Raw genomic sequence first — 23980 nt, 5'->3', positions numbered from 1 at the left:
GATTATAAAATTTTTCCATGGGGGGAAAAAAAAAATAATAAAATAAAATGGTGAAAAACAGTAACCAAAGTAATGATAATAAAACAACAGCAAATATAATAATAATAAAATAATAGCAAAAGTCATGGTAGTGATAATAACACCAGGTCTCATAAAACATCATGAAGACGCATATCATACCAAAATGTTAATTCTTTTTCTCCTATGGTCAAACAATTAAAAAGATTATTTTCCCTTTTTTGGGGTAGTCTTAACGATTGGATCATCTCTTTCATCCTCACTCCTAATATCAATGAGCTCTTCATTTTTCACTGCAAATCATAAGATGGAAATAAGAAGTAATGTTTTGTCTGTTTATATATGCATTCATATGAATGCATTGATCTTATGCATATATCATATGTAAACAACATTGGATATACATGCACCCATGCTTATGTGGACATATTTGTGGTTCTTCACATTACATGTTTTGTTGATAAATATTCGAGTCATCTTCAGAATAAGGAAAAACCAGTAAAAATGCATGAACTGCAAAAGAACCAAGGAAAATCAAAATAAAGCAGGAAGTATTATGCACAAATATTCATTATATTTGTGCTGTTATGTGCCACTATGGGTTATTGCACATGTGCATATATACACGAATGTAAGTTCATACTCGTATATATTTATAATCACACGCATATGTATGCAATACTATAGCGAATACTGTGTTGTGCTTAAAGAAAAAAAAAAAAAAAAAATTCAATACTGCTACAGTAGTACCATGAGCATCCATAAAAGTACAACGGGAACTATACCAGCGGGCACATCCATATATGATGTTATAAAACCATCGGTGTAAGATTTTATATTCTCTAAATTACTCACGGGTATAACAATATAAAAAAAGAATATAATGATGCGGAAAAAGAAATAAGACAAAACAAAAAAAATATAAAACATAGTCAGTGATTTCTGATATCTAGGATTTGAATAATTCAAACTTTTGGAAATATATAGTGCTACATCAACAATATCGTGTACAAAAAGAACTAATAACCCCAATCTCCAAAAATTAAAAAAATGTGAATAAACTAATAGCAGAATTGTCGATAAATGATGCATAATAAAAACATAAAAATCTTTTCTTCTTATTTCATATTTTAAATAAAAAAGGCATGATGACCAAAATGCTATTTCTAATAAATAAAAGTAATGAACTGAATTATCTATTTTTGTGTATGGCCATCCTCTTTTATTTTCCATATATTCATCTTCTGTGACTAAAAAAAACCATTTCCCTGTTGGTTCTTCAAGACACATTTTAACCCATCCATTTTTGTTATTCACATAACCCGACATGAATAACAATAAAAAAAAATTATATATAAAAGAGAAGCTATGCCAAAATGCAAACCAACAATTCTCCTTCCATTTGTATATACATCCATCTTTTGCAATGTCCCATTTTTTATTTATTCGATCTAATAACGATTTTCTCGACATGCTATAAAGGATATTATTCTCTCCGATCAAATCGGTATATATTCCTGCGATTAAAAATCTTAATATAGTTACGAAAACAAAAAGGAAAAGGAAAACAACAAAGTCCCATCTTGATATTCTATGGTTAATTATAATCCATTCTAAACCGCCTTTATTTTTTACATTCGCAAAGTATTCGTCTAGTGTATGCAAATAATGACCTGCCATCGCGGCAGTACAACAAGTAAATTGTGAAATCCCAAAAAAAGGGATAAATCAATGGATAACGAAAGATTTTTGGAAAATAGAAAATTTCTAAATGTGTAAAGTGTAAGTTCCTTTTATATGAAATATATTTGCAAAGCCAGTTAGTAATATACAAGGGAGTGGAATAAAATAACAAAACATAAATGGAGTCTTATTGAATCAAATAATGGAACTATGCAATTTCACTTTTGCAAAAATGGAGGAAAACGTGCCTACACAAAAAAAATAAAAAAATGGCACCTTAGGTGAGGAAAGGATAATGTGGGTAACAAACATGTACGATGTTCGAAAATAAAGGAAAAGTACATAAACGAATAGCTCCTACGGGAAATGAAAGCGTGTCGTCTCGAAATGAATAAAACAGCTGTAAAAAAAGGATTTTATCACAAAAATAAAATGTTAGCATATATCTATTCATGTTTATATGTACCTATGCATATATATGTAAGACCATTTGTTCTTACATTTGTGCTCTCATTCATTCATGAAGTTTATTTTACACGAATCAAATAGTTAAAAAAAAAAAAAAAAAAAATTACGCTTTTTACTTTGTAATAAATGTGCTTGTATTTATCAAAAGAAAAAAATGTAAAAATCTGAAAAAGTTATCAGTATAAATCTTTTTTTTATATATGTATGATTTACATATATTTATAGATTAACATGAAAAGAGCAATGTATTTCAAATAAATAAAAACTCTTCTGAATAACCAAATAAGAGTGAGGAGGAAAATATAAATGGCACGGGAAAAAGCACTGGTAAAAGAAGTCGAATAAATACCATCGTGTAAAAAAAAAAAAAAAAAAAAAAAAAAAAAGGGATAAAAAAAAAAAAATTCGAGCTTGGCAAGCAGAAGGGGTAAAACCATAACATTTTGAGATGCTTATAAAAATGAATAACATATTTTTCTTAATTTTCTAACGAAACTTCCATAAAATCAAAATAAAATCAGCCTATTAAAACTATTAATAATTCGGAATAAACGCTTTGAAAAGTTTTTCAAAATTTCCTACTTTAAAATAGTGCATTTAACTCATTAGTGATAAAAAAAAAAAAACACACAGCTCCTGCAAAATGCGTTATTTTCCAATATGCATTAGTAGATATATGCATTCGTAAACCCATGTAAAGAATTCAATTACACAATTACCCATGTGCTTCTTGAATAAAAAAAAGGTGTTTTTCATAACACGAAGAATTTAATTATAGGATAAATAAATACGATATTTTTTAATTTTAATTTTATTTATATTTTTATTTATTTTATTTTTACTTTTTTTTTTTTTTTTTTTCTTTTTCTTTATTTTTGCGTTACTCAGCACGTTTCATAGAGTGGTGGCGTAAGACACAGTTGATTTTTAAGAGTATTTTTTTTTTTTTTTTGCCAATATTTGTACACGAATTTTTTCACACGATTCTTATGTTTTCCACTTTTCCACACGTTTCTTAGACTTTTTCCATTTTTTCATACCTACGCAAATTTGTCCATTTTTTTTTTTTTACAACCATACTGTGCATTTCACATTTTAAAATGTTATAAAGAGGGACATGATGTACGTTTATATATGCTGAGCATGCATATGTTCACCATTACAACTTATATATGAACAAATTGTTAGAGGCATATGGAGACAAGTAAATTTTGCCGATCATTTACTATGCTTAAAAAGATAAGCACTTGCACACACAGCATGCCTCAAATCGAAAGACTCAGACATGCCATATCGAAACGACAACGAGATATAGCATAACTTATAAGACAACTCAAAGATGAATGCTTGTGCAACCTCCAAAATTATATGCTCATAAAAATGGTAAAATAAAACAAAATAAGTCAAAATAAGTCAAAGTAAATCAAAGTAAGTCAAAATAAATCAAAATAAGCCAAAATTAATCAAAACAATTAAAAATAAAATAAAAATAAAATAAAATAAAAGGAAAAAACTGTTCTTACCAAGCCCGTTCGAAATGCACAACAAACAATTAAAAAATGTGCTGGCCTAATTTTTAATGTCATTGAATTATATGAAAAAAAAAATAAATAAAAATAAAGTTACACTCTCCCGTCACAATATTAGCAAACACACATTTTATGTAAACATAAAGTAAAACTCATTAAAATATTACTAAAACAAAAGGTAATAAAAAAAATAAAAGCTAAAGGTGTGGCATCCCCTAGTCATAAAGATGAAGTTCCTCTTTACATGTGTTTTCAAAACTTGTCCTTTTAATAGATTTACGTCGTCTTTCCTTTTCCACACTTTTTCTTTTAACTTCACATGCATAATATACAGTATTCGTTAGTGATTTTCTCTTTTTAAATTCTGTATTTAACATTTTGGAAGAGTCATTGTTATCATTACTCATATCCAAACCATAGTTACATTTTTTTTTCAACGTGTTGTTATTAACACCTTTACTGATTCGATTGTCATACCTAACAGAGTTCGCATCTTGCATATTTTTGTCCATTTTTACATTTCCATCATTCAGCGTAGAAGAATAATAATCTGACCCCAAAAAACAATCACTTGTATTATCATTTAGAAATAAATGTTTTTTTCTCTCATTATTTTTACCTAATTCGCTATTCTTTTTGACAATACTAATATATTTATTGTAGGACTCGAAAAAGGATACAAAATTTACAAATAAATCTTGAGAATATTTCACTTTTCTCGTTTCATCCACATAACTAAAAAGGGGATAGAAAGGTCTAATGTCTCCTAACCATATGATAAGTGCTATATATTGCTTTATTAGCAGCACTAACCTTGAAATAATTAACAACATCCTTTCGTACTTATTTTCTACAAATTCGTGTACTTTTTCGAGAAATTTGTCTTTTAAGAAGTTTTCCCCTCTGCTATTGTCACCCATAGTGTCCGCGCTAGCAGGACAGTCTGATCCTGCGTTTGTTCTGGAGTTTATTCCCTCCATCTCATTTACATCTGCATGTGCATCTTCCTCTGATTCTAGAACCTGTGCATATCCAACACAACAGTTCCGCACAAACGTATCTGTGTCCATTTCACTATTTAGCTCGAGAAAAGAATTAATAAAATCAATAGACCTATCATAGAGGTCCTTTATATGAAATTCGCTTATCTTTTTCAATTCATGCAATTCCTTATCACTGAAAATTTCCCCTGTGTGTTCAACGAGAAGGAGCATTATACTTCTATCCCTTGATATTTTTCCATTTTCCAAATATCCGTGAACTTTTTCTATCTTTCGAACAACCAGATCCCAATGAAACCATTTGTACATTTTTGGCTCATTTAACCAGTTACACAAAAACAAAATGTTACAAAATAGTTGCTTCAACTGCAAATGTTTATGGGTTATTAACTCAATACTTCTTAGTTTGTTATGAATATTTTTCAATAGATCTTCATATATAAAATTAAAATTTTCTATCAGTAACAAATATCGAAATCTTTTGTGAATGTTCGGTATGGTGCACACAAATAGACAAAATTCCTCATCTTCATATATTTGCAAATCTTCTCCATTCTTTTTCTCTGCACACAAAATATCTCCTGAAGAAACAGGAGTAGATGCATTGTATAGCTGTTCTGTTCCTTTTGAAGAATAGGAATCATTTAGATAACCATCATACGTATTCATTCCTTTCATAAAAGCATACGTCTTTAATTGGAAATTATCATACTTATTTATTCTCCCTGTCGTGTCCTTATCTTCTTCATTTTCTTCAGACTCAGAATCCTCATCATAAGGACCATTGCTGCTATCATGATTTCCATCTGCTGTCTCTTCCTTGGTTATTTGTAAAAACTTTTTAATTATATTTCTTTTTCTTTTAGGACCTAGATGAATATCTAATTTGTGCAAAGCTTCTACCCAGAGAGAAAAATTTTTGCTGTTCGATTCCGGTATCGTGTGTAAAAGTTTTTCTAAGGTAGTAGAATCACATGTACAAAGGACAACAGATGTTATAATTTTCTTTAAACTTTTATATTCATTTTGTCGCTTTAAAGAGCATAACATGATGGTAACTGGTTGTGTGAAATAACCCATACAGCTCACTCTCTTATTTTTTATGTTCAAAAAAAAATTATTATTTCTACAATTAGATTCTACTAGGGCATTTTTTTTCATGCTCTTTTCTCTTATCTTTTTTGTGAACCACAATGATAATTTCTCGTCATTTATTAACGAAATTGATGGCATAAATGGTCCTTCATTTAGGCAATCAAAAATGGATATTCCTATAACTTTCACTATATCGTTTTTAACATCTTGGGAGGATTTAAATAGACACATTTCTTCTGCTTTTTCAACATCAGAACTGTAGCAACCATTTGTACTATAACAAGGTAAATTATTCTTATTTTGTACCCCCCTTTTCAGTATATTATCATATATGGATATATCTTTTATATTAGTCTCACTTTTAATGTAACTTTCTTCTACATCTTTGTAGTTGTAAAGACCTTCATTCATGGCACTATCAATGTCGATAATGTCAAGAGAAATATATCTTACACCTGTGCTCATTTCTATGTGTAAATTCGCCCTGCTATTACTAACGCTCATTTCTGCTTCGCCTCCCTGTTCGCCTCTCTTTTCCTGGTATGGCAACAAATTAGACGTAAATATAGTTCCATTTGCATTTCTATCATTACCTTTTGGAATATGAAAACTGTCGCTATTTTCATTTCCTCTTTGTAATTTCTTCTTAATTTCATCATTTATACTTAAAATGATGTTTTGAAATTTTACAGGGATTTCATTGCGTTCCTTTTTTACCTCTTTGCTTTTGTTTTCATCAAATTTTTGACTTAAACCACCTATGTCACTTTTGTTATCCCTCTTAATTACACTATTTTTTATATCATCTTCTGTTGTCAACTTTACATATTTACCACTTTCTTTTTTCAAAGTAGAATCGTCTGTCTCTTTCTCCCACATTACACCGTTTAATATTTCCTTTTGTTCGTTTCCCTCTTTATAACTAGGAAAATTTTCATTCCCGTTTTTGATGTACCCCTCGTTATATGGATCATCTCCATTGCCATCCGTTCTACCCTTAACAGAACTTCCTACATCTGTTTGATATTTATCTAAAGAATCGATGTGTTTATCTGAAGAGATGATTCTCTCTATTTCCACCTTATCATTCAAAGAGCAATTCTTTTTGTCTATGTTCTCTTCCATTGATTGAATATTCTTTTCACACAGTTGGTTGTTAATTTCCTGTAGATTACAAGCATTTATCCTTCCCATAACAGGATTTATCTTGTTTAAAAAAACTGAACTTTTGTTATCCGCCTCCTGCACAAACTTTGGAAGTATTTCCTTCTTATCAGATACAACATCTTCATTGTATTTTCTCAGCTCTTCATCCCTAGCTGAGTAATTTTCTGTCTCAAGTGGACATCCTTTCATCTTTTCTTTTCCATATTTATTATCATTTTCTACTGATACTGCCTCAATTCCATCAACCTTTTCTCTCTCCCCCAATTGATTATTCCTTAATGAACTACTACTAACAGTATAATCTGCACAGTAAATTTCGTTACCCATTAAATTTTCAATATTTTCTAATGTTAGTGGTGCATATATATAGTTCAAATCTGTTGTCGTGCTCATATTTATTTGTTCCTTTTCCACGTCTTCCATGTCATCCATATTTCTTTCCCCTAGTACACAATCATTTGCATTATTGGAAATTTCTCTATCTGCCTGTGGACTGTCTAACTTGCAATTCCCATCTTCTACAACCTTAACTCTGTCATTCATCGAACAAATTTTGTAATCTTCTCTCACTTCGTTAGTCTTCCTCTTTTTCTCATTCCCCATAGATGTGTTACTTCTAATGTAAACACTTTTATTTAGAGCCCCGTTAAAAGAAATAGAAGAGCCATTTCCACTAGTACCACCACCAGCGAGAAAACTGGAAGAGTGCATTCTCTTAGAATAAACACTATTTTGAAAATTTATTCCCATGTTCGTTATATTTGACATGTTAGATAAGTTAACCTTTTTATTTGATGGCATGATGTTCTCGTTCTTTTTAATATTATCCCTGTTTATATGTGTTCCTCTATTGGTACTACCCAACCCTTCACTTAAATTACTGCTCCTGTTATATCCCCCTTTTGTTTCTATATAAACACTTTTATTCAAATTGGTTATTGGTTTATGGGAAGCAGAAATTAAACTACTTTTGTGTAATTCGTTCTTTGCAATTTTTCTGGGAAATCCCATATTTCTGCTTATTAAACTTCCCCCCAGGTTTCCACTACTAATATATACGCTCTTGTTGGTTATCATATCTTCCTTTTTCGCTCCGTGAAATTTGGGATACTTATTATCTCCATACACACTTTTATTGTTAAAAGGTAGAAGACGATTTTGAGAGGCTTTTATTACACTGTGTTTCACTCCATACATGGATTGATTGAAAAGAGGTCGTTTCCTAAACTCAGATTGATGCGTCTGTTTCATTTGATTACTCCAACTCGATTCTACATTCGTTTTTTCATTGCTCGTTGGTGCTTTCTTCTTTTCACAATATTTTATGTAACCTTCAGAGTCTTCTCTATATGCGCTGAAATCTAGTGCACCGAGGTTTACGTAATTTGATTTATTTCTTTCGCTCGTACTGTCTTTGTTGGACTCATTCCCTGGGTTATCAAGTGTGTGCTGAGCGTGGTCTTTATCAATGGGATTCTCTGCAGACTTTGACTCTGCAGACTTTGACTCTGCGGACTTCTCCCCTACGAACTTCTCCGCTACCGACTTCCCTCCCTTTCCTTGGCAGTCGTCACCATGGGGAAACGCAGGAGAGACCGTAACTGCACCACCTACCGTAGCAACCCCATCGATACCACATGACATTAAATCAGTAGACGTTTCTTTTCTTTTTGTCTTGATTTTTAATTCCTTCCTTATCATGAGTTCTTCCTTCCAAGTATCTTCCAATTGCCGTTTTCTAGTTTTTCCCTCTACAAGTTCCTTCTCTTGTTGGTTTTCTTTGCATTTCCTTTTGATTAGCTCTTCATAAAAACTCACAAGTTCAAGTGACTTCAAATATGCGTACCTGTACTTATTCAGAAGATACAAAAGTTTTTCATTCAACCTTTTAAGTTTCACATTTTCCTGAAATGTTAACAGAAGAAAGGGGGTAACATGAACGCTAAGAGGGTATCCAAGGATCTGTGCACATTTCACCTTGTGCAATTTTGAACATACATATAAGTGTGGCTAAATATGCGCTTTCACTTATACGCTTCATATCTCTTGAATTGTTGAAATCCATCAGAGTTCACTACTATGACATTTTCACATTTTCTATATTTCTCAGTTAGTACATGCACCAGTATTGTGGGGATTGCCATTAAGGGAAAAAAAAAAAAAAAAAAAAAAAAAAAAAAAAAAACTTCGTTCAAAAAGAATATACCAGTTTGTTTTGTTCGCACGTTTACTCCACAAAAATGGTAAACAAATACAGGAAAATCAAAAAGATGAATGCGCCAAAATGGTCTTTAACGCATTCGTACATATGCAGATTTCTGTACATATGCAGATTTCTGTACATATGTAGATTTCTGCACATATGTAAATTTCTGCACATATGTAAATTTCTGCACATATGTAAATTTCTGCACATATGTAGATTTCTGCACATATGTAGATTTCTGCACATATGTAGATTTCTGTACATATGCATAATCACTTACGTGACATTTGCCTGTGTATATGCATGTGTGTAATTAATGGAGAATACATAATACTACGCAACAATAACACATAAAACCCATCCCTGTTAAATAATACGTGCAAGTATTCATGGTTCACGCTGCAGGATGGTCTACAAAGCTATGTTTCTATATTCTTATTCCTAATTTTCTCTTTTATGCAAATTTTACAAAGACACGTACTTTAAAAAAAAAAAAAAAAAAAAAAGTAAAAACTGCAGAATTCAGTTTTTAAGTGACCTTTTTTTTTTTTTTTTTTTTTTTTTTGTATGTCTTTGTATATGTACGTGTCTATATATATGCCCGTGCTTATATACCTAAACATTTAAGCTTTGAGGTTATGGAAAAAGGTTCCTCTTCCTTTTTTTAATTACGCAATTCATTAAATTATTTAAATCAGTTAAAAAAGCACGTAAAAGAGGGAACGGGCGGGATAAAATATGTGCACTGAAATATGCGACCGGGTGAAAAGACGTAAAATATCAAGAAATAACAAGGGATGAAGCCCTCTTCCAATCCCTTGCTATATCAATCATATGCACACTTTTTGATAAAAAAAAAAAAAAAAAAAAGGCATATCTCGTCGAACGTTGAAACAAGCTATTCATTAGCACGGATATAAAAACATTTTAAAGCATATTTATTTACATATACGAACGCACAAAAAGAATTTAAAAGCATAAATATATTTTATACACCTTGTGTGGTACTACTGGATATAAATGAGTAAAGGTTTTTCCCATCCCGTGTGTGCTTAGAAAAAATTTTCAATGATATAGACTCATTTGAAAAAGAAAAAAAAGAATGACCTCTACATATACAAATGAAAAAAAAAAAAAAAGGTCAGAATTGGTCCAGGTTAAACCTTTATTAAATTTGGAACGAATTGAAATGGATAATACTTATAATCCACACATTCTTCTAATACCTGTACGATTAATAAACCAGAACGATCATTTGTAACCTGCATTCCGACTGCAGAAATGGTTACTTGTTTTATATTCGCATCAATATTTTTCTCCCTATTACCATGTAAATGTGCACAAAAGACATTATTAACTTTGTATTTTTTTAATAATTCATATATAACTAATCTCGTTTCCTTTTTAATATGAAATTTGTTTTTCTCTGAATAGTTATGAAACTTATCTCCATAGATCAAACCAATATTTTCATCTTCATATATGTTATCATACATAAGTGCATGATGTAAAAGTAAAAATTTGTGCTTAACATTTTTGGAAACCATGTTTTTTAAAGTTTCTTCTAACCATAACAATTGCTTTTCCTTTAAATCTTGTACATGAGTCTCATTAAAAAAAACAGCAGAATTTAAAATTATGAATCCACAATTATTATATATAAAGCTGTAATACGAGTCTCCCCAAATGTTTTCAAAATTACTTATCGTCTCATGTGTTGGTTCATTTCCAACATCGTGATTTCCACAAAAAACATATAAATCGATTGATTTATCTAATTCTTCCAAATCAGTTTTTAAATCTTTATATTGTTCATTCTGTAATTCATCTATAGGAAATTTATTTGCTAAATCACCCATGGCTACAACAAATGGTGGTTTTAATTTGTTCGTTTTTTTTATAGCTTCCTTTAGTAATTTTCTTTCTTCATACCACCCGTGATTCCCTCTTATCATCCCATATTGTATATCTCCAAACAGAACAAAAAAAAATGGACTAAATTTACCTTCCCCAACATTTTTCCCTTCGTTATTCTCCGCTTTTATTAAAACCATTTTGTTTATTCATTCAACCAATTCTTGAAATAAAAAAAAAATTCACTACTACTACTACTACTAAAACTTAGGTCACTACTAGATTGTAAACTCCTTTTTGTGCTCAATTTTTGACGGAATACAGCCGAAATTACTTTTGTGTATTTAATTTAAATGATGAAGGAAAAAATTACAATGGATTTTTTCTTGAAATTGTTAAAAGGATTTCAAAAATAAAAGGGGGGAAAAATATAAAATAAAAATAATAAAGTAAAATAAGTAAATAAAAAATGGAATTTACTTACAGTGTGCTATTATTAACAGGGAAAAGGTAATACCTGGATATGCAACGGCACGACATGCAGGATTATGTATGTTTTGCTTCATTCTTTTCATCCATGTAAAATGTTTAACGGAACAAGTAGCCCTTGCCTTGATAAACTTTTTGCAAGAAAAAAAAAAAAAAAAAGGAATACTAATTATTCTTTCTTTTCAAGATAAGGACATACCTCTTCTCTTTATCTTCATTATGTCCCGTTTTATTTCACATGATTTTTAAAGATGCACATTTTTCAATGCACAGAAATTAGGTTCTTCAATTTTTGATAAGCAAAAATAAAAATATTCCTCGAACGCTTTATATATCCTCTAATAGTAAGTATGTAAAACTGTGCTTTTTTTCGGATTCTTTAAATTGAACACCCTAATAGGGGCAAAAAAAAAATAAGTACACAATGATAATAAGGAGTAAGTGCATGTGAGCATAAGAAAGGGAGTTTACAGCAGCATCAGGTGTTAGAAAAAAAAAAAAAAAATACTTGTTTAGTCAGAATTGGCAAACTATTTTTTCAATTTATTTGTCAATATTATAAGGAACTAAAAAATGATTCATCTACCGCCACTGCTACCACCACAACCCAGTGCAATGTATGTATAAGTAATCCAAAGCGATGGGAAGAAATAAATTATACCCTAATTTCTAGATGTTCAAAAAATGTTATTTGTTCAGGTAAAAAAAAAAAAAAAAAAAAGAAAAAATTCCTTATTCAACAAAATCTTGTACGAAAATACCGAAACTCATTTTTTGCACTTAGGAGAACAACAATAAATTCAGGATTATTCCAATTCGCCCTTGTGGGAATTTGTGCATGTAGATGAATGCATACCCCACATGATAAGAGAAGCAAAATAAGTCCAAGTGTAAAAAAAAAAAAAAAAAAAAATACAGATAACACATAATAGATATCATAAGCATATTCAACAACCGCACGTGCACAATGCTGTGCAATTATGTATATACCATGTCATCGACTAAGTATCAATGTTGTATGTCTATCCTCTCCGACGGAACCATAAATGTGCCACAATAGAAACGTTTAGATTAAAGAATTAGTTCTAAAAGAAACATTTAAAAAGTATTTTTTTTTTTTTTTTTTTTTTTCCAAGTTCATCCACTGAATAACAAAATTAATTATCTCTGAAAAAAACTTAAGTGATTGTGTAGAGATATCCTTTTCCTTAAAGTATCATCATACATAAAACCATGCGCATTTGAATAAACACACAGGAGCATATCGTAGGTACCCTAGTATAACCTGCTCATACACTAACTCTACAACACACCTGTAACCCACCCCTACAAAGAAACACACGAGGAGAAGAAAAATGAAAGTCCTAGGGAAAGATGAACACATAACAAAATTTGAAGCATTCATGGTTATAAAAAAAGAACTGGAATGTGCCAAGCAAATAGACAAACATCTATGCACTAAGATGATACTCAAAAAAGAAGACTCATTTAAAAATATATACGAAAAATATTTTATGAAATTATTATCTGATAAAATTCTATACAAAGGAATTCAAAAATATATAGCTGACACGAGCCCTCATTTAATACCAAAAAAATTGTACAATAAAGACTATCAGCAACTCACTGAATGGATGGATATTACTTCAAAAAAAATTGTTAACTTTTTTAAAGAAATACATACGTATAACATTGATAAGAAGGAAAAAATTCAGATGATAGATATTAACTGTATTAATTTAGTTGACCTCTATGTTATTTTGAATTACGGGGAGAAGAAGTAGGATGAATATGTGGAAGCTACTGCCTGACGCACGCACAGATGTGCGTGTACATGGGCATTTCTACATTTCTACATTTGTTGCATTTTCAGCCTCCTTTATTTGCACATTTGTCCATTTTTGTATTCGCTATCTATATGCCATTTTTTTTGCACATTTGATCAATACTGGGAAAAGCATAAACACCTTCAAAACCATCAAAAGTTACCGCATCATTTCATGTCGTGATAAAATCATTGCTCCCAACACCTACATTTGCAATACATTAACATGTTCACTATTGTTTATGCACATCTTAAAAAAGAAAACAACAGCAACAATAGTTCATGGCTTATAATACTTCCCGAATTTTCATTTTTAATTCACCACTTTGTTATTTAACTTCATTTTTTATAATACCAAGTGTACATTTTTTTTTCTCCGTTATTTTTTTTATTTTTTTCCATCCCTTTTTAGGTGTGATGAAAATAAAATTGAGGATATGTTAAATTTACTCAAGAAAGTTCATATTACAAATTTTGATACTCCCTAATGAGAGAACATATAATTCGAGAAATTGTAGACCCAGGATAACATAAAATTGTTTAAGTTTCCTTAAAGATTTAGCTACACAAAGAGTCCATGCATCCATGCATCCATGCATCACTTGTATGTTTCTTCATTAATCTCTATTTATACTTTTATCTTAACACTGTTATATAAGCTTCCCTTCACCCCCCTTTATGCATATACCTTTTTAACTTGTTTTAAACAAATATTCTTCACTTTGACCATATAGTCATGTCAACATGATGTGTACTTGGGAATCAGGTTAATAGATGTCCAAAAATTCTTATTAAGCCTCTTTTCCAACATGGAATATTCTTTTTTTTCCCATTTTATTTATTTTTATTTTATTTTTTTTTATTTTATTTTGTACACATATTGCTTATACTCATCTTTGCATTCCCAAACATTTTTCCAGTTTGTTTAGCCATTCTAATATGCTATAACTTTTTTAAACATTTTTTTTTTTAAAAAAAAAAAGGAAAAAAATTATGTTAATTAAACAAGTGGAAACAACGTATATCCTACTTTGGTATTTTAAAGCAACAGGGGATTAGCATACTTTTAAATTTATATGCACTATACGAATGTACATACGTAACAAATATATTTTATCAAAAAAAATATGTCCATCATGAAAATGGAATTTATATGCATCGAACAAAAAGCAGTTATAAATACATGAAACAGATAAGCATATATGTTATATATTATGTGTACATTTTCCCTTGTGTTTATTCTATTACATGGTGAATTGTACTTTTGGGAGGAGTAATTGGACGATATTACCTTCCAATTATTCTTTTCCATTTATAAAATCATCACTATACCTATCTGTCTCTTTTTTCCTTTTCTTATTTTTCCTCGTTTCTCTCCTTTCTGTTTCAGTCTGTTTTATCTTTCATTTTTCATTTCATTACGTGGCTTATGAACAGAGTACTTTCGCAAAAAAAAAAAAAAAAAAAAAAAAAAAAAAAAAAAAAAAAAAAAAAAAAAAAAAAAAAAAAAAAAAAAAAAAAAACACACATATACATACACATACACAAAAAACACAAAATGATGCGTCATAAGGATTACATTTTTTACTGATAAAAATGAACCACACAAATTATTGTTATACTCTTCATAATGCTGCACATATACAGATTGGCCATTTTATCAAGAAGAAAATTGTAACAGAATGTACGTGCACTTTAGTTTATCGAATGTGTGTTATTTTAACTTATTTTCCACTCTTCCATTTTTCCACTTCTACATCTCACTCTGACGAAGCCTTCTTTAAATATTCAATCAAATCTGCCCTTTCCTTTTCCTTCTTGATACCCGCAAAAATCATTTTCGTTCCAGGGATGTATAACTTCGGGTTCAGTAAATATTCGTATAAATGCTTATCTGACCAAATAATACCTGAATTCTTATTTGCATCAGAAAATGGGAAATCAGACTCTCCAGATTTTCTTCCATAAAATCCATGTAAATTTGGACCTTGTTTAACGGCTCCACCTTTTTAAGCATAGGATGAGGAGGGAGAAGTAGAAACATGTCTATACTATATAAATTCAGTTGGATATATATATATACATTCCTCATAGGAACACAAATATATTTTTTTTTCATATGCATACACATACTAAAACTCACACAAATTCGTATACGTATAAGAGTCAGTACACATACATGAAAATAATACGTTCTCTAAAACAGATGCATACAACCACCTTCACTATATGTGTTCTTACCTTTATTAATCGTATGACATTGAGCACATTTTGCTTTAAAAAGCTTGGCTCCTTTTTTGTAATCTCCTTCAGGCACATCTATTTTTGGTTCTGGTCTTATCTGGGACATTGTACTATTTGTTTCAAAATGAAAAAACTTTTTTTATTTAAAAACAAATCTACTGCAAGGTTAAAACGTATATGTGGAAGTCTTGGATACTTCTTCTGTGAGTGTAATGATGAATATTGAAAAACTATTCAAAAATAATCTGGTAAAGAAAAAGAGAAAAAAAGAAAAAAAAAGGGAAATCATAATAAAACTACTTAAAATATCAAAAATGTTTTATACATGTAAATCTTGGTTATAGCAAAAATGTGTTGATTATTTAAACAAAAATTTCGTTTTAAATTCGAAATATTTTTTCTTCACTGTTTTGCATTTCCTTGCTCTTTCTTTTTTATTTATTTATTTTATTTTTTTTTTTTTATTGTTCCCTTTTTAACTTGTGCCTACCTGTTTTGTTCAATACATGTGTTTTTAATTGTATATTTTTGTTATAGTTTTCTTTCTTACGTTTTTGTTATACTTGTAGAAGATGTAACATTTTATGTACATGTGTACGTGCTTATATGTGCATAGAGTTATTAAAAGCTTGAAATGCAAAAATTGTAAAAATGCTTTTAATTTTTCAAATTGATCTCTATATTGGATAAGGGAATATTTTTATTTTAAAAATTAATTAAATAATCAATCTTTCCAAAAGCCCAAAAATTGTTTCTTTATTTTTTTTTTTAAACCTGTCGCACATATATACTTTTATTTTTAGCAATAAAAAAAAAAAAAAAAAAAAACCTGCAATGATTGCAGATCTTCATATGTTGGAATTGCGAATGTTGTATGTAAAGGGCGTTGTGAATATTTTTTTCTGAACAAATTTTTAAGATTGTGTGAACTTTTTTGTTTCATTTAACGTAAATTTCCCATAGGGTAAAAGTTACATTCCTCTCATACCCTAATTTACGCAAGCAATAACTACGAGTTTTAGCATTTAAAAGAACAACCTCATCCCTTTCATAAGGATATGAATGGATGCACAATGTGTTTATACGCAAGTAAATCTAGGATAACAACATAAATATCTATGTATTTGCACATTTATATGTTTATGTATTTATATACTTGTATCCAAGCACTTCTACACAACGGGCACAAGAATCATATCCCAACCGGTGTCCTCTTTGTAGGGTTTTAAATGAAAAAAAAAAAAAAAATTACAAAACAAGTGAAGTTTATGTACTTCCGAATTTTTTTTTTTTTTTTTTTTTTTGCTTTATAATAGCATAAAAAATAGGCAACTATTTTTGTCCCCTTGGACATTTTTACATTTCATACATTTACATTTAAAAGTAGAGGAAAAGTAGGACCATTTGAAAAATGCACCCATAGGTTACATAGTTCCGATTTAATGGGATACCACAATGTGTGGAATATTTATCACTAATTTAAATATAAATTTTAAAATGGACAATGAACAAGAAATTTTATTTTTATTGACGTTTTGTTTACCCAGGTTTATTTGAATCCCTATGTTTGTCCTAATTAAGTCCACTTTAGCATAAATGACATAGTTGGAGAAAAAAAAAAAAAAAATTAAACATTCAAACAGTTAAACCCAACCAAAAGCCTTGTTACGAAAGTGGGTCATATATCATTCTACATGTTTACATGTAATATAATTTAAAATAATAATTTCATTACTCATAAAAACAGTAAAACTCTGATAATGAAATAATAATAAAGTAACTACTTATCAGCCTTTCTGCTACAAAATGGCAATTTGCCAAATGCTAAATCATACCCGCTCATCAAACGAAACAGCAACTGTAATAGACAAAATAAAATACATGATAAATAAATATACATATTTATATATACATATCCAAAGACATATAACGAAAATGTATTTGAAAATACAGTTATGATGGCATTAAACTTTTTTAGTAGGTCTCCTTTCTAAAAATGCTCTTTTTTCAAAATTTAATCTGTAAACCTTCTTATAAATGAAATAATCCTAAAAAAGCAAATATTAACCCTCACAGTTCATTCAACATTGATAAATTTCAACATCCATTAAAAACATTTTTTGACCCCTTTCACTCTGCAACACATTCTTGATAAGACATAGAAGCACGTTAAAAATTACGGAATGAATTATATGGCTAAAGAAACGCCACTTTTACTCATTTCTTTTTATACAAAATAATTTAGAAATGGAAAATTTTTAAATTATTGTGTATATATGCCTTTTTATTATTTCAACACACATACTACGTGATATCCATTCGCCTAGAATATAAAAAGACATGAAAAAATACTTTCAGAACATCAGAAAAATGTGCATAAAGTGCAGAATACACAAAAAGAGACAATAAAAAGTTATAATTAAACATGCGAAACAAATAAAAAAAAAAAAAAAAAAAAATGCTCTTACAGGGACATTTATTTAAAACGTTATATGTGTAGACATATGTTAAAAAAGCAGAAAAAACATTCCCTAATTTTTTTTTTTATTTTATGCTAAGGAAAAAAAAAAAAAAATAAATAAGCAGGAACGTAATAGAAATATATACAAGCCTTAAGAACAACTGTATATCATATTAATAGTATTCTAAAAAACAAAAAAAAAAAGGTTGATGATATACAATATATAAAACTATAAATTGAAAAAATGGATGATAGTGCTTACGAAAATTTTAATGGAGTTGAAGCATTAAATGAAAGCGATGAAGCAAAATCAGAAAATGAAAATAACCAAGCAAAGTCAGTAAATGGAAGCAATGAAGCAAAGTCAGTGAATGAAAGTGATGAAGTGAAATCAGATAATGAAAGTTATGGAGTTAAATTAGAAAAGGAGAGTAATGAAATTAAGTCAGATAATGAGAATGATAAAGGCGAATTAGAGAGTTGTGACGACAAAACGAAAACTAATCAATATAATGAAAAGTCAACTTATGAGTTAAATGAACAAAATGAAGTAGATTCTTACTGTGAAAACTCAAATGATGCATCAAATGAATTGAACAGTTCGCAAATTCCGTGTAATTTTATCTTTAACGAATGTTTACTCTCGGCACCAACGGTAAAATTACACAGAATGTTTCATACCACTACAATTGTGAAGCATGTAGATAAAAGAGCCGCACACTCGTACACATCACTTTACATTTTTTAAGTTGTTCACCATATTTACCTACTTTATCCTTTTCTCTCCATTTTTATATTTTTTTCACTTAATTTTTCCATTAAGTTTCACCCATACTACTTTATGAAAGACCATATCCTTCAATACTTGGAGCCCATAATTAAAAAGGCTAAAAAGAAAAATTACATGTGTTGCTGCTGATGAAAAATAGGAACACTTGTAAAATTATGCTATGAAAAGGATTTATATCATATTTCGAACATTTGAATATTGTAAACGTAAAAACAAAATAGGCGAAAACAGACCTGAAAAGAAGCATTGTATATGTACATGCTTATGTATATATAGGTGCTACATTTGTGTAAGAGAGTTAGTATATATATTTTATCTGCAAAAGGCTGTTCCAGAATTTTGACTCCATTTTACAATTGTGCCACTTTTTTGTAACTCATTATTTTACAAAGTATTATATGTGCGCACATAAATGTACATGTATATGCACAATGTACATACAAGAATACTTCCTGTTAAAATAAATGAAACAGATTTCTTCTTATAATATGCTAAATTGTGTGCGGCGTGGGAAATATTCACAATGCACACACATATATTTCTATACACATTTATTGTTCGTCATGTATTCAAGTTTTCTGTCCTGTTTACTTATATTAACATAGTGAACATTCTTGATTTCGTTTTCTCATGCTAATATAAATAAAAAACTTATCATCTGCATAGACTGAGAGGTAGCATAAATTAGAAGTTTCAACAAAATGAAATAACATTTAAAGACACATATCATCAGAAGAGGTAATTTTACTCTTGCAAAATGAAAAGAAAAAAAAAAAAATTCTATTCATAACGATTTATTTAACCAAATAATTATATAGATACCCCAAAAAAAATTTGCTAATTCAGTCCTAATCAAAAGTATGCAACTCTTAACAGTTCTTCACAACATCAATTTTAATTTTAAACATACTGTTGCATGTATATTTCCCGACAAATAAAAAAAATAATTTCCATGTGTAAAAAATTTCTCTCTATTCTTGTATGTATTAAGTTATATCACATTCAGTACTGATTAAAATGCGCCAAATTAACAAAAAAACATTAGAGGGGTTATTTCCCTAGCTACCTTTAACTCATGCAAAAGGGGAATATACCTCTTCATTTTTTATTCATTTGTCCAAAAAGGTGAAAACCACAACATTGTGTATATGTCCACATGTGTATATATTTATATTTTTTCTCACACAGCTGAATACTCAGAATTATTCTTTATTGAACAAAACTCTTTAATATTAGATTAAAGCACTGAAAAGGTCACTGAAAATATATGAACCAGTAATGTAACTAATGTGAAATGTTGCAAAAAGGAAAATTTTATTTAGCTAGCTATTTATGAAAAAAAAAAAAAAAAAAAAAAAAAACAAGTAGCTATTTTTTAGAAAAAATGTAGCTATTTGCAAGAAAAAAAAAAAAAAAAAAGGCAGCTTTCCAAGGAATGGACAATTTAAGAATTTCATCATTGTTAGCGTCCTCGTTTGTCTCTCTCAAATTTCATTTTCCATCCAGTTTAATTGTTTTTATTTTTGATATTTTCTGTTATTTTTTCTTTTATTTTGTAATTGGTTTTAATTTTTAATGTTTTCCCATTTTTTGTTGTAACTATATTCATTCCTTAGAAAAATTCAAGACCTACACTTAAATTCCAATTTTTTTTCGTTATTAAGCAATTCTTTTTCCATTCCCAAATTACTTAATATTCTTACATTTACATAGAAACAAACGCATACATACCTATTTACCACATATACCTATTTACTACATATACCTATTTACAATATATACCTATTTACAATATATACCTATTTACAATATATACCTATTTATAATATATACCTATTTATAATATATATCTATTTACAATATATACCTATTTATAATATATACCTATTTATAATATATATCTATTTACACATTACTAAAATGAGGAAGTCTTTAATTCTGCTAATTCCTCTGCTCCTCGCATTGGCATATGCAAAAGGAAGAAACTCTGGGATAACCTCACATAATCACCAACGATCCCCAAATTATTCAGCTGCTGACATATTTTCCCCAAAAAGAACGGAAAAGGAATGTATAAAATGTTTACCCGATAATTTTTGTGAGTGTGAATGCAGCTGTAAGAACAAAACAGGTTTTTCGATGAAATACAGGAATGCAAGTAAGGGGCCTAAACTTCACAGAGATCGTGAACATACGAATGGAACATATACTGACCCAAGATCATCTATCGCTTTAAGTACTAAACGTGCCAAAATTGATAAACATACAGAAATTTTTCCCCCAAAAGGAATCAATCGAGAAGAAAGAACAACATCAGTAGCTAATACAGATGATGATAAAATACTCGAATGTTTTTCTTCCTGCAAAAGTGTCACAGGGATTCAAACAGAGGAATGCAGCTGCTCCTGTTTCTGTTAATTAAAATGATAAAATAAAACTTGACGTAATTTACATGTTTTATGAAAATTTTCTGCATTGTCCGTTTATGCCAAAAGGGTACAGTTGTGTATTACCTTCATATATAACCTTACTATATATGCCTTTTTTATTTTTCTATATTTAATTTCTTTTTTCTTTTTTTAATTATAATGTAACTTATTGGATAAAATTTTGCATCAATATTTTCTAGAATGCTTGCTTTAAAGTTGTCGTACTTTCAACTGTTATCATTTGTTTTACCTCCGTCCATTTCTTTCCATGTTGACACTTCTTAATTAACATTATTTTTAAACACATCCTATTACATATATTTCTTTTTTACCAAAAAAAAAAAAAAAAAAAAAAAAAGTACAGTTTTTATCTTCTTTTCTGCCTACATCAACACATAAAGATTTATATCTTCATAAAAGCATGTCACAAAAGAAAGAAAAAAAAAAAAAAACTCAATTGACATCGTATCATTAGAAATTCTGTGATGTGTACCTTGTACCTGAGTGTATGTGTGAATGTGTGGTGAAATTATTTCCTCATCTGAGCCTAAGTATAGATCTATTTGTGGTGCGATTGTTCAGGTCTGTAAAAAAAATGTAATGATACAATGATACCTTCCCACAAGTTTCATTACTTCAGCTGGTTATTAGCACACATACTTTAAAAAAAAAAAAAAAAAAAAAAAAAAAAAAAAAGTAACTCATATATGCGTACAATAAACTTACATGTAGAAGCTACTAAAAAAAAATACATCAGAATGGTCAAATTCCTTTGAAACAGAAGCCGTTTAGTGCTACATAAAAAATTTTCCTTATATCATAACATTTTGGCCCACAAAAGGAAAATAACCTGAGGGGAAAAAAGGTAAAGCGGTGCACTCATTGCACCGGTTAAACATTTTGATGACTAATGTGGTAAATAAAAAAAATTAGAAGAAAAAAGGCTAATTGTTTTTTCCATTTCCCTTCCCACATAATTTGCATCATCAGTGATCAGCCTAAGGGTGGAAAGACTGAAAATACGTATGGGATATTTTCAGTAGTTTAACCCTCTTAAATAAGTTAACATAAGGAAAAAAGGATTAATTAAAAATTTATAAACAACCGACACGAATGAAGTGTACATTTTTGTAAATAATATGAAATGTATGTTTTTTTTTTTTTTTTTCTTCATTTTCACCTAAGGAGGATCCATTATATTACATAACAATTGAACTATGACAATTATGTAAAAAAAAGAAGAATGATTCTGTTAGTGAATATTCAGAACAAAGAAGGTTGGAATAGAATGTTCCAAGACGTACAGAGATACATATATTTGCTATATATACATGCCAATACAAATATATGAGCACAAGATGGGCATCAGACATATTTACAATATCTTTGTAGATCTCTCCTTTCAAGAGGATATTTTATACCAAAAGAGGGAACTTCTTTTCATCTTTTCGAATGTATAATAAACAAAATTCCCCCTCTCCCCCTACGCACATATACATACATCGCCTCGTTTTTTTTCTGTTTGCATAATTACAAAACAAGATGCCGCCCATAATTTACAAAAGTCCCCAACCTGTTCGATTAAAAGCTCCAAAAGGAAGAATAACGCCACTGAATGGTCCTGATATAAAAATAGGAAAATCACTTATAGCTGCTTGCCCCAAAAGAATAAGAGCTGAAAAATTAGCAGAAATGAGACAAATTATACGTAAATACTTAGGGAAGAAAAAAGAATATTTTGTTGATGTTCATGCTACTTATAGTGTAACCAAAAAACCAGATGGAACAAAAATGGGACAAGGGAAAGGAATTATTGACTATTTTGTTGCTAGAGTACCAACTGGAAAAACTATTTTCCACATTCCTTCCATCAGCCCATTTAATACCTTAGGATTTGAGGACCCCGTTTATAAAGTTTTAAAAAAAGCAGCAGCTAAAGTGGCCATTCCATGTGTTTTTAGAACGCAAAATAATTTATTTAGAGTTAACAATATAAAATATATTTCCCAAAAAAAAGTACTTAATGATCAAATGAGACAATTTAATCAGTACAAGTCAAAATTGTTTCAAAAAGAAGAAGAATAATAAAAATATATATATATATATATCACAATGGAATGAATTAAAATGCAACTGCAAAACGAGATGCATTACAAATATCCTTTAATTACATCCTCGTAAAATCAGTTTTCTACTATGGTTAAGTAAAATTTTATAACGCCAATCATATGTGGGGGAATTTTCCTCATCCTCTTTTTTTCCCCAATACATGGAGTTTTTTTTTTTATCCCAATTCAGGGTGAACAATTTAAAATTTTCACAGCACTTACACATTCTTTTTCTTTTTAAAAATATGAATATATAATTCAAATCTGTTTTTAGTTTGTATAAATAACTTATCAGTTGTACTATCTGATAGGTAGAACTTTTTTTTTTTTTTTTTTTTTTTTTTGTAAAATGGGCATCCAGAAAATTGTAACTCATTTTTATATGAACGTCCAAGGTATGCAGTATACATAAAATTTTCTGCCTATTTATTTATGAAACTCAACAGTAAACTGCTGTTTTATATATATATATATATATATTCGTACGAATAGTTAATTAATGGCATTATATTTTCTGTATGAATTTATAAAGAAAAGAAGGGGCTTACATAATAATGCAGGAAATTTTCCAAATTTATAGTTTAAAAGTATTTAAGAAATGAGAGTGCGTGTG

General features: G+C 29.3%; 8 protein-coding genes across 8 annotated transcripts; 4 read left to right on the top strand and 4 right to left on the bottom strand.

Annotated features, from left to right (window-relative positions):
* Positions 1-225: 225 nt before the first annotated feature.
* Positions 226-1698, bottom strand: PGO_134490 (hypothetical protein, conserved; the record flags this gene model as incomplete). The annotated part of the gene is made up of 3 exons (XM_028689965.1): positions 226-311; positions 468-531; positions 769-1698. 3 exons carry the CDS (start codon positions 1696-1698, stop codon positions 226-228), a joined length of 1080 nt encoding a protein of 359 aa, XP_028545766.1.
* A 2215-nt stretch (positions 1699-3913) lies between these two features.
* Positions 3914-9105, bottom strand: PGO_134480 (nuclear formin-like protein; the record flags this gene model as incomplete). Its single annotated transcript, XM_028689964.1, has 2 exons — positions 3914-8866; positions 9079-9105. 2 exons carry the CDS (start codon positions 9103-9105, stop codon positions 3914-3916), a joined length of 4980 nt encoding a protein of 1659 aa, XP_028545765.1.
* Positions 9106-10324: 1219 nt separating this feature from the next.
* Positions 10325-11221, bottom strand: PGO_134470 (acid phosphatase; the record flags this gene model as incomplete). Its single annotated transcript, XM_028689963.1, has 1 exon — positions 10325-11221. The coding sequence occupies one exon, from the start codon at positions 11219-11221 to the stop codon at positions 10325-10327; it is 897 nt and encodes a 298-aa protein (XP_028545764.1).
* A 1644-nt stretch (positions 11222-12865) lies between these two features.
* Positions 12866-13823, top strand: PGO_134460 (DNA-directed RNA polymerase II subunit RPB4; the record flags this gene model as incomplete). Its single annotated transcript, XM_028689962.1, has 2 exons — positions 12866-13290; positions 13748-13823. The coding sequence occupies 2 exons, from the start codon at positions 12866-12868 to the stop codon at positions 13821-13823; spliced, it is 501 nt and encodes a 166-aa protein (XP_028545763.1).
* A 1272-nt stretch (positions 13824-15095) lies between these two features.
* PGO_134450 (cytochrome c) lies at positions 15096-15685 on the bottom strand (the record flags this gene model as incomplete). The annotated part of the gene is made up of 2 exons (XM_028689961.1): positions 15096-15340; positions 15577-15685. The coding sequence occupies 2 exons, from the start codon at positions 15683-15685 to the stop codon at positions 15096-15098; spliced, it is 354 nt and encodes a 117-aa protein (XP_028545762.1).
* Positions 15686-18284: 2599 nt separating this feature from the next.
* On the top strand, positions 18285-18959 carry PGO_134440 (hypothetical protein, conserved; the record flags this gene model as incomplete). Its single annotated transcript, XM_028689960.1, has 2 exons — positions 18285-18695; positions 18864-18959. The coding sequence occupies 2 exons, from the start codon at positions 18285-18287 to the stop codon at positions 18957-18959; spliced, it is 507 nt and encodes a 168-aa protein (XP_028545761.1).
* A 1791-nt stretch (positions 18960-20750) lies between these two features.
* PGO_134430 (secreted ookinete adhesive protein) lies at positions 20751-21248 on the top strand (the record flags this gene model as incomplete). Its single annotated transcript, XM_028689959.1, has 1 exon — positions 20751-21248. One exon carries the CDS (start codon positions 20751-20753, stop codon positions 21246-21248), a length of 498 nt encoding a protein of 165 aa, XP_028545760.1.
* Positions 21249-22801: 1553 nt separating this feature from the next.
* PGO_134420 (50S ribosomal protein L16) lies at positions 22802-23344 on the top strand (the record flags this gene model as incomplete). The annotated part of the gene is made up of 1 exon (XM_028689958.1): positions 22802-23344. One exon carries the CDS (start codon positions 22802-22804, stop codon positions 23342-23344), a length of 543 nt encoding a protein of 180 aa, XP_028545759.1.
* Positions 23345-23980: the final 636 nt, after the last annotated feature.

This window comes from Plasmodium gonderi (assembly GCF_002157705.1).
Source record: "Plasmodium gonderi DNA, contig: Chr13, whole genome shotgun sequence".
Classification (NCBI taxonomy): Eukaryota; Apicomplexa; class Aconoidasida; order Haemosporida; family Plasmodiidae; genus Plasmodium; species Plasmodium gonderi.
This window is presented reverse-complemented; position numbering and strand designations above follow the sequence as displayed.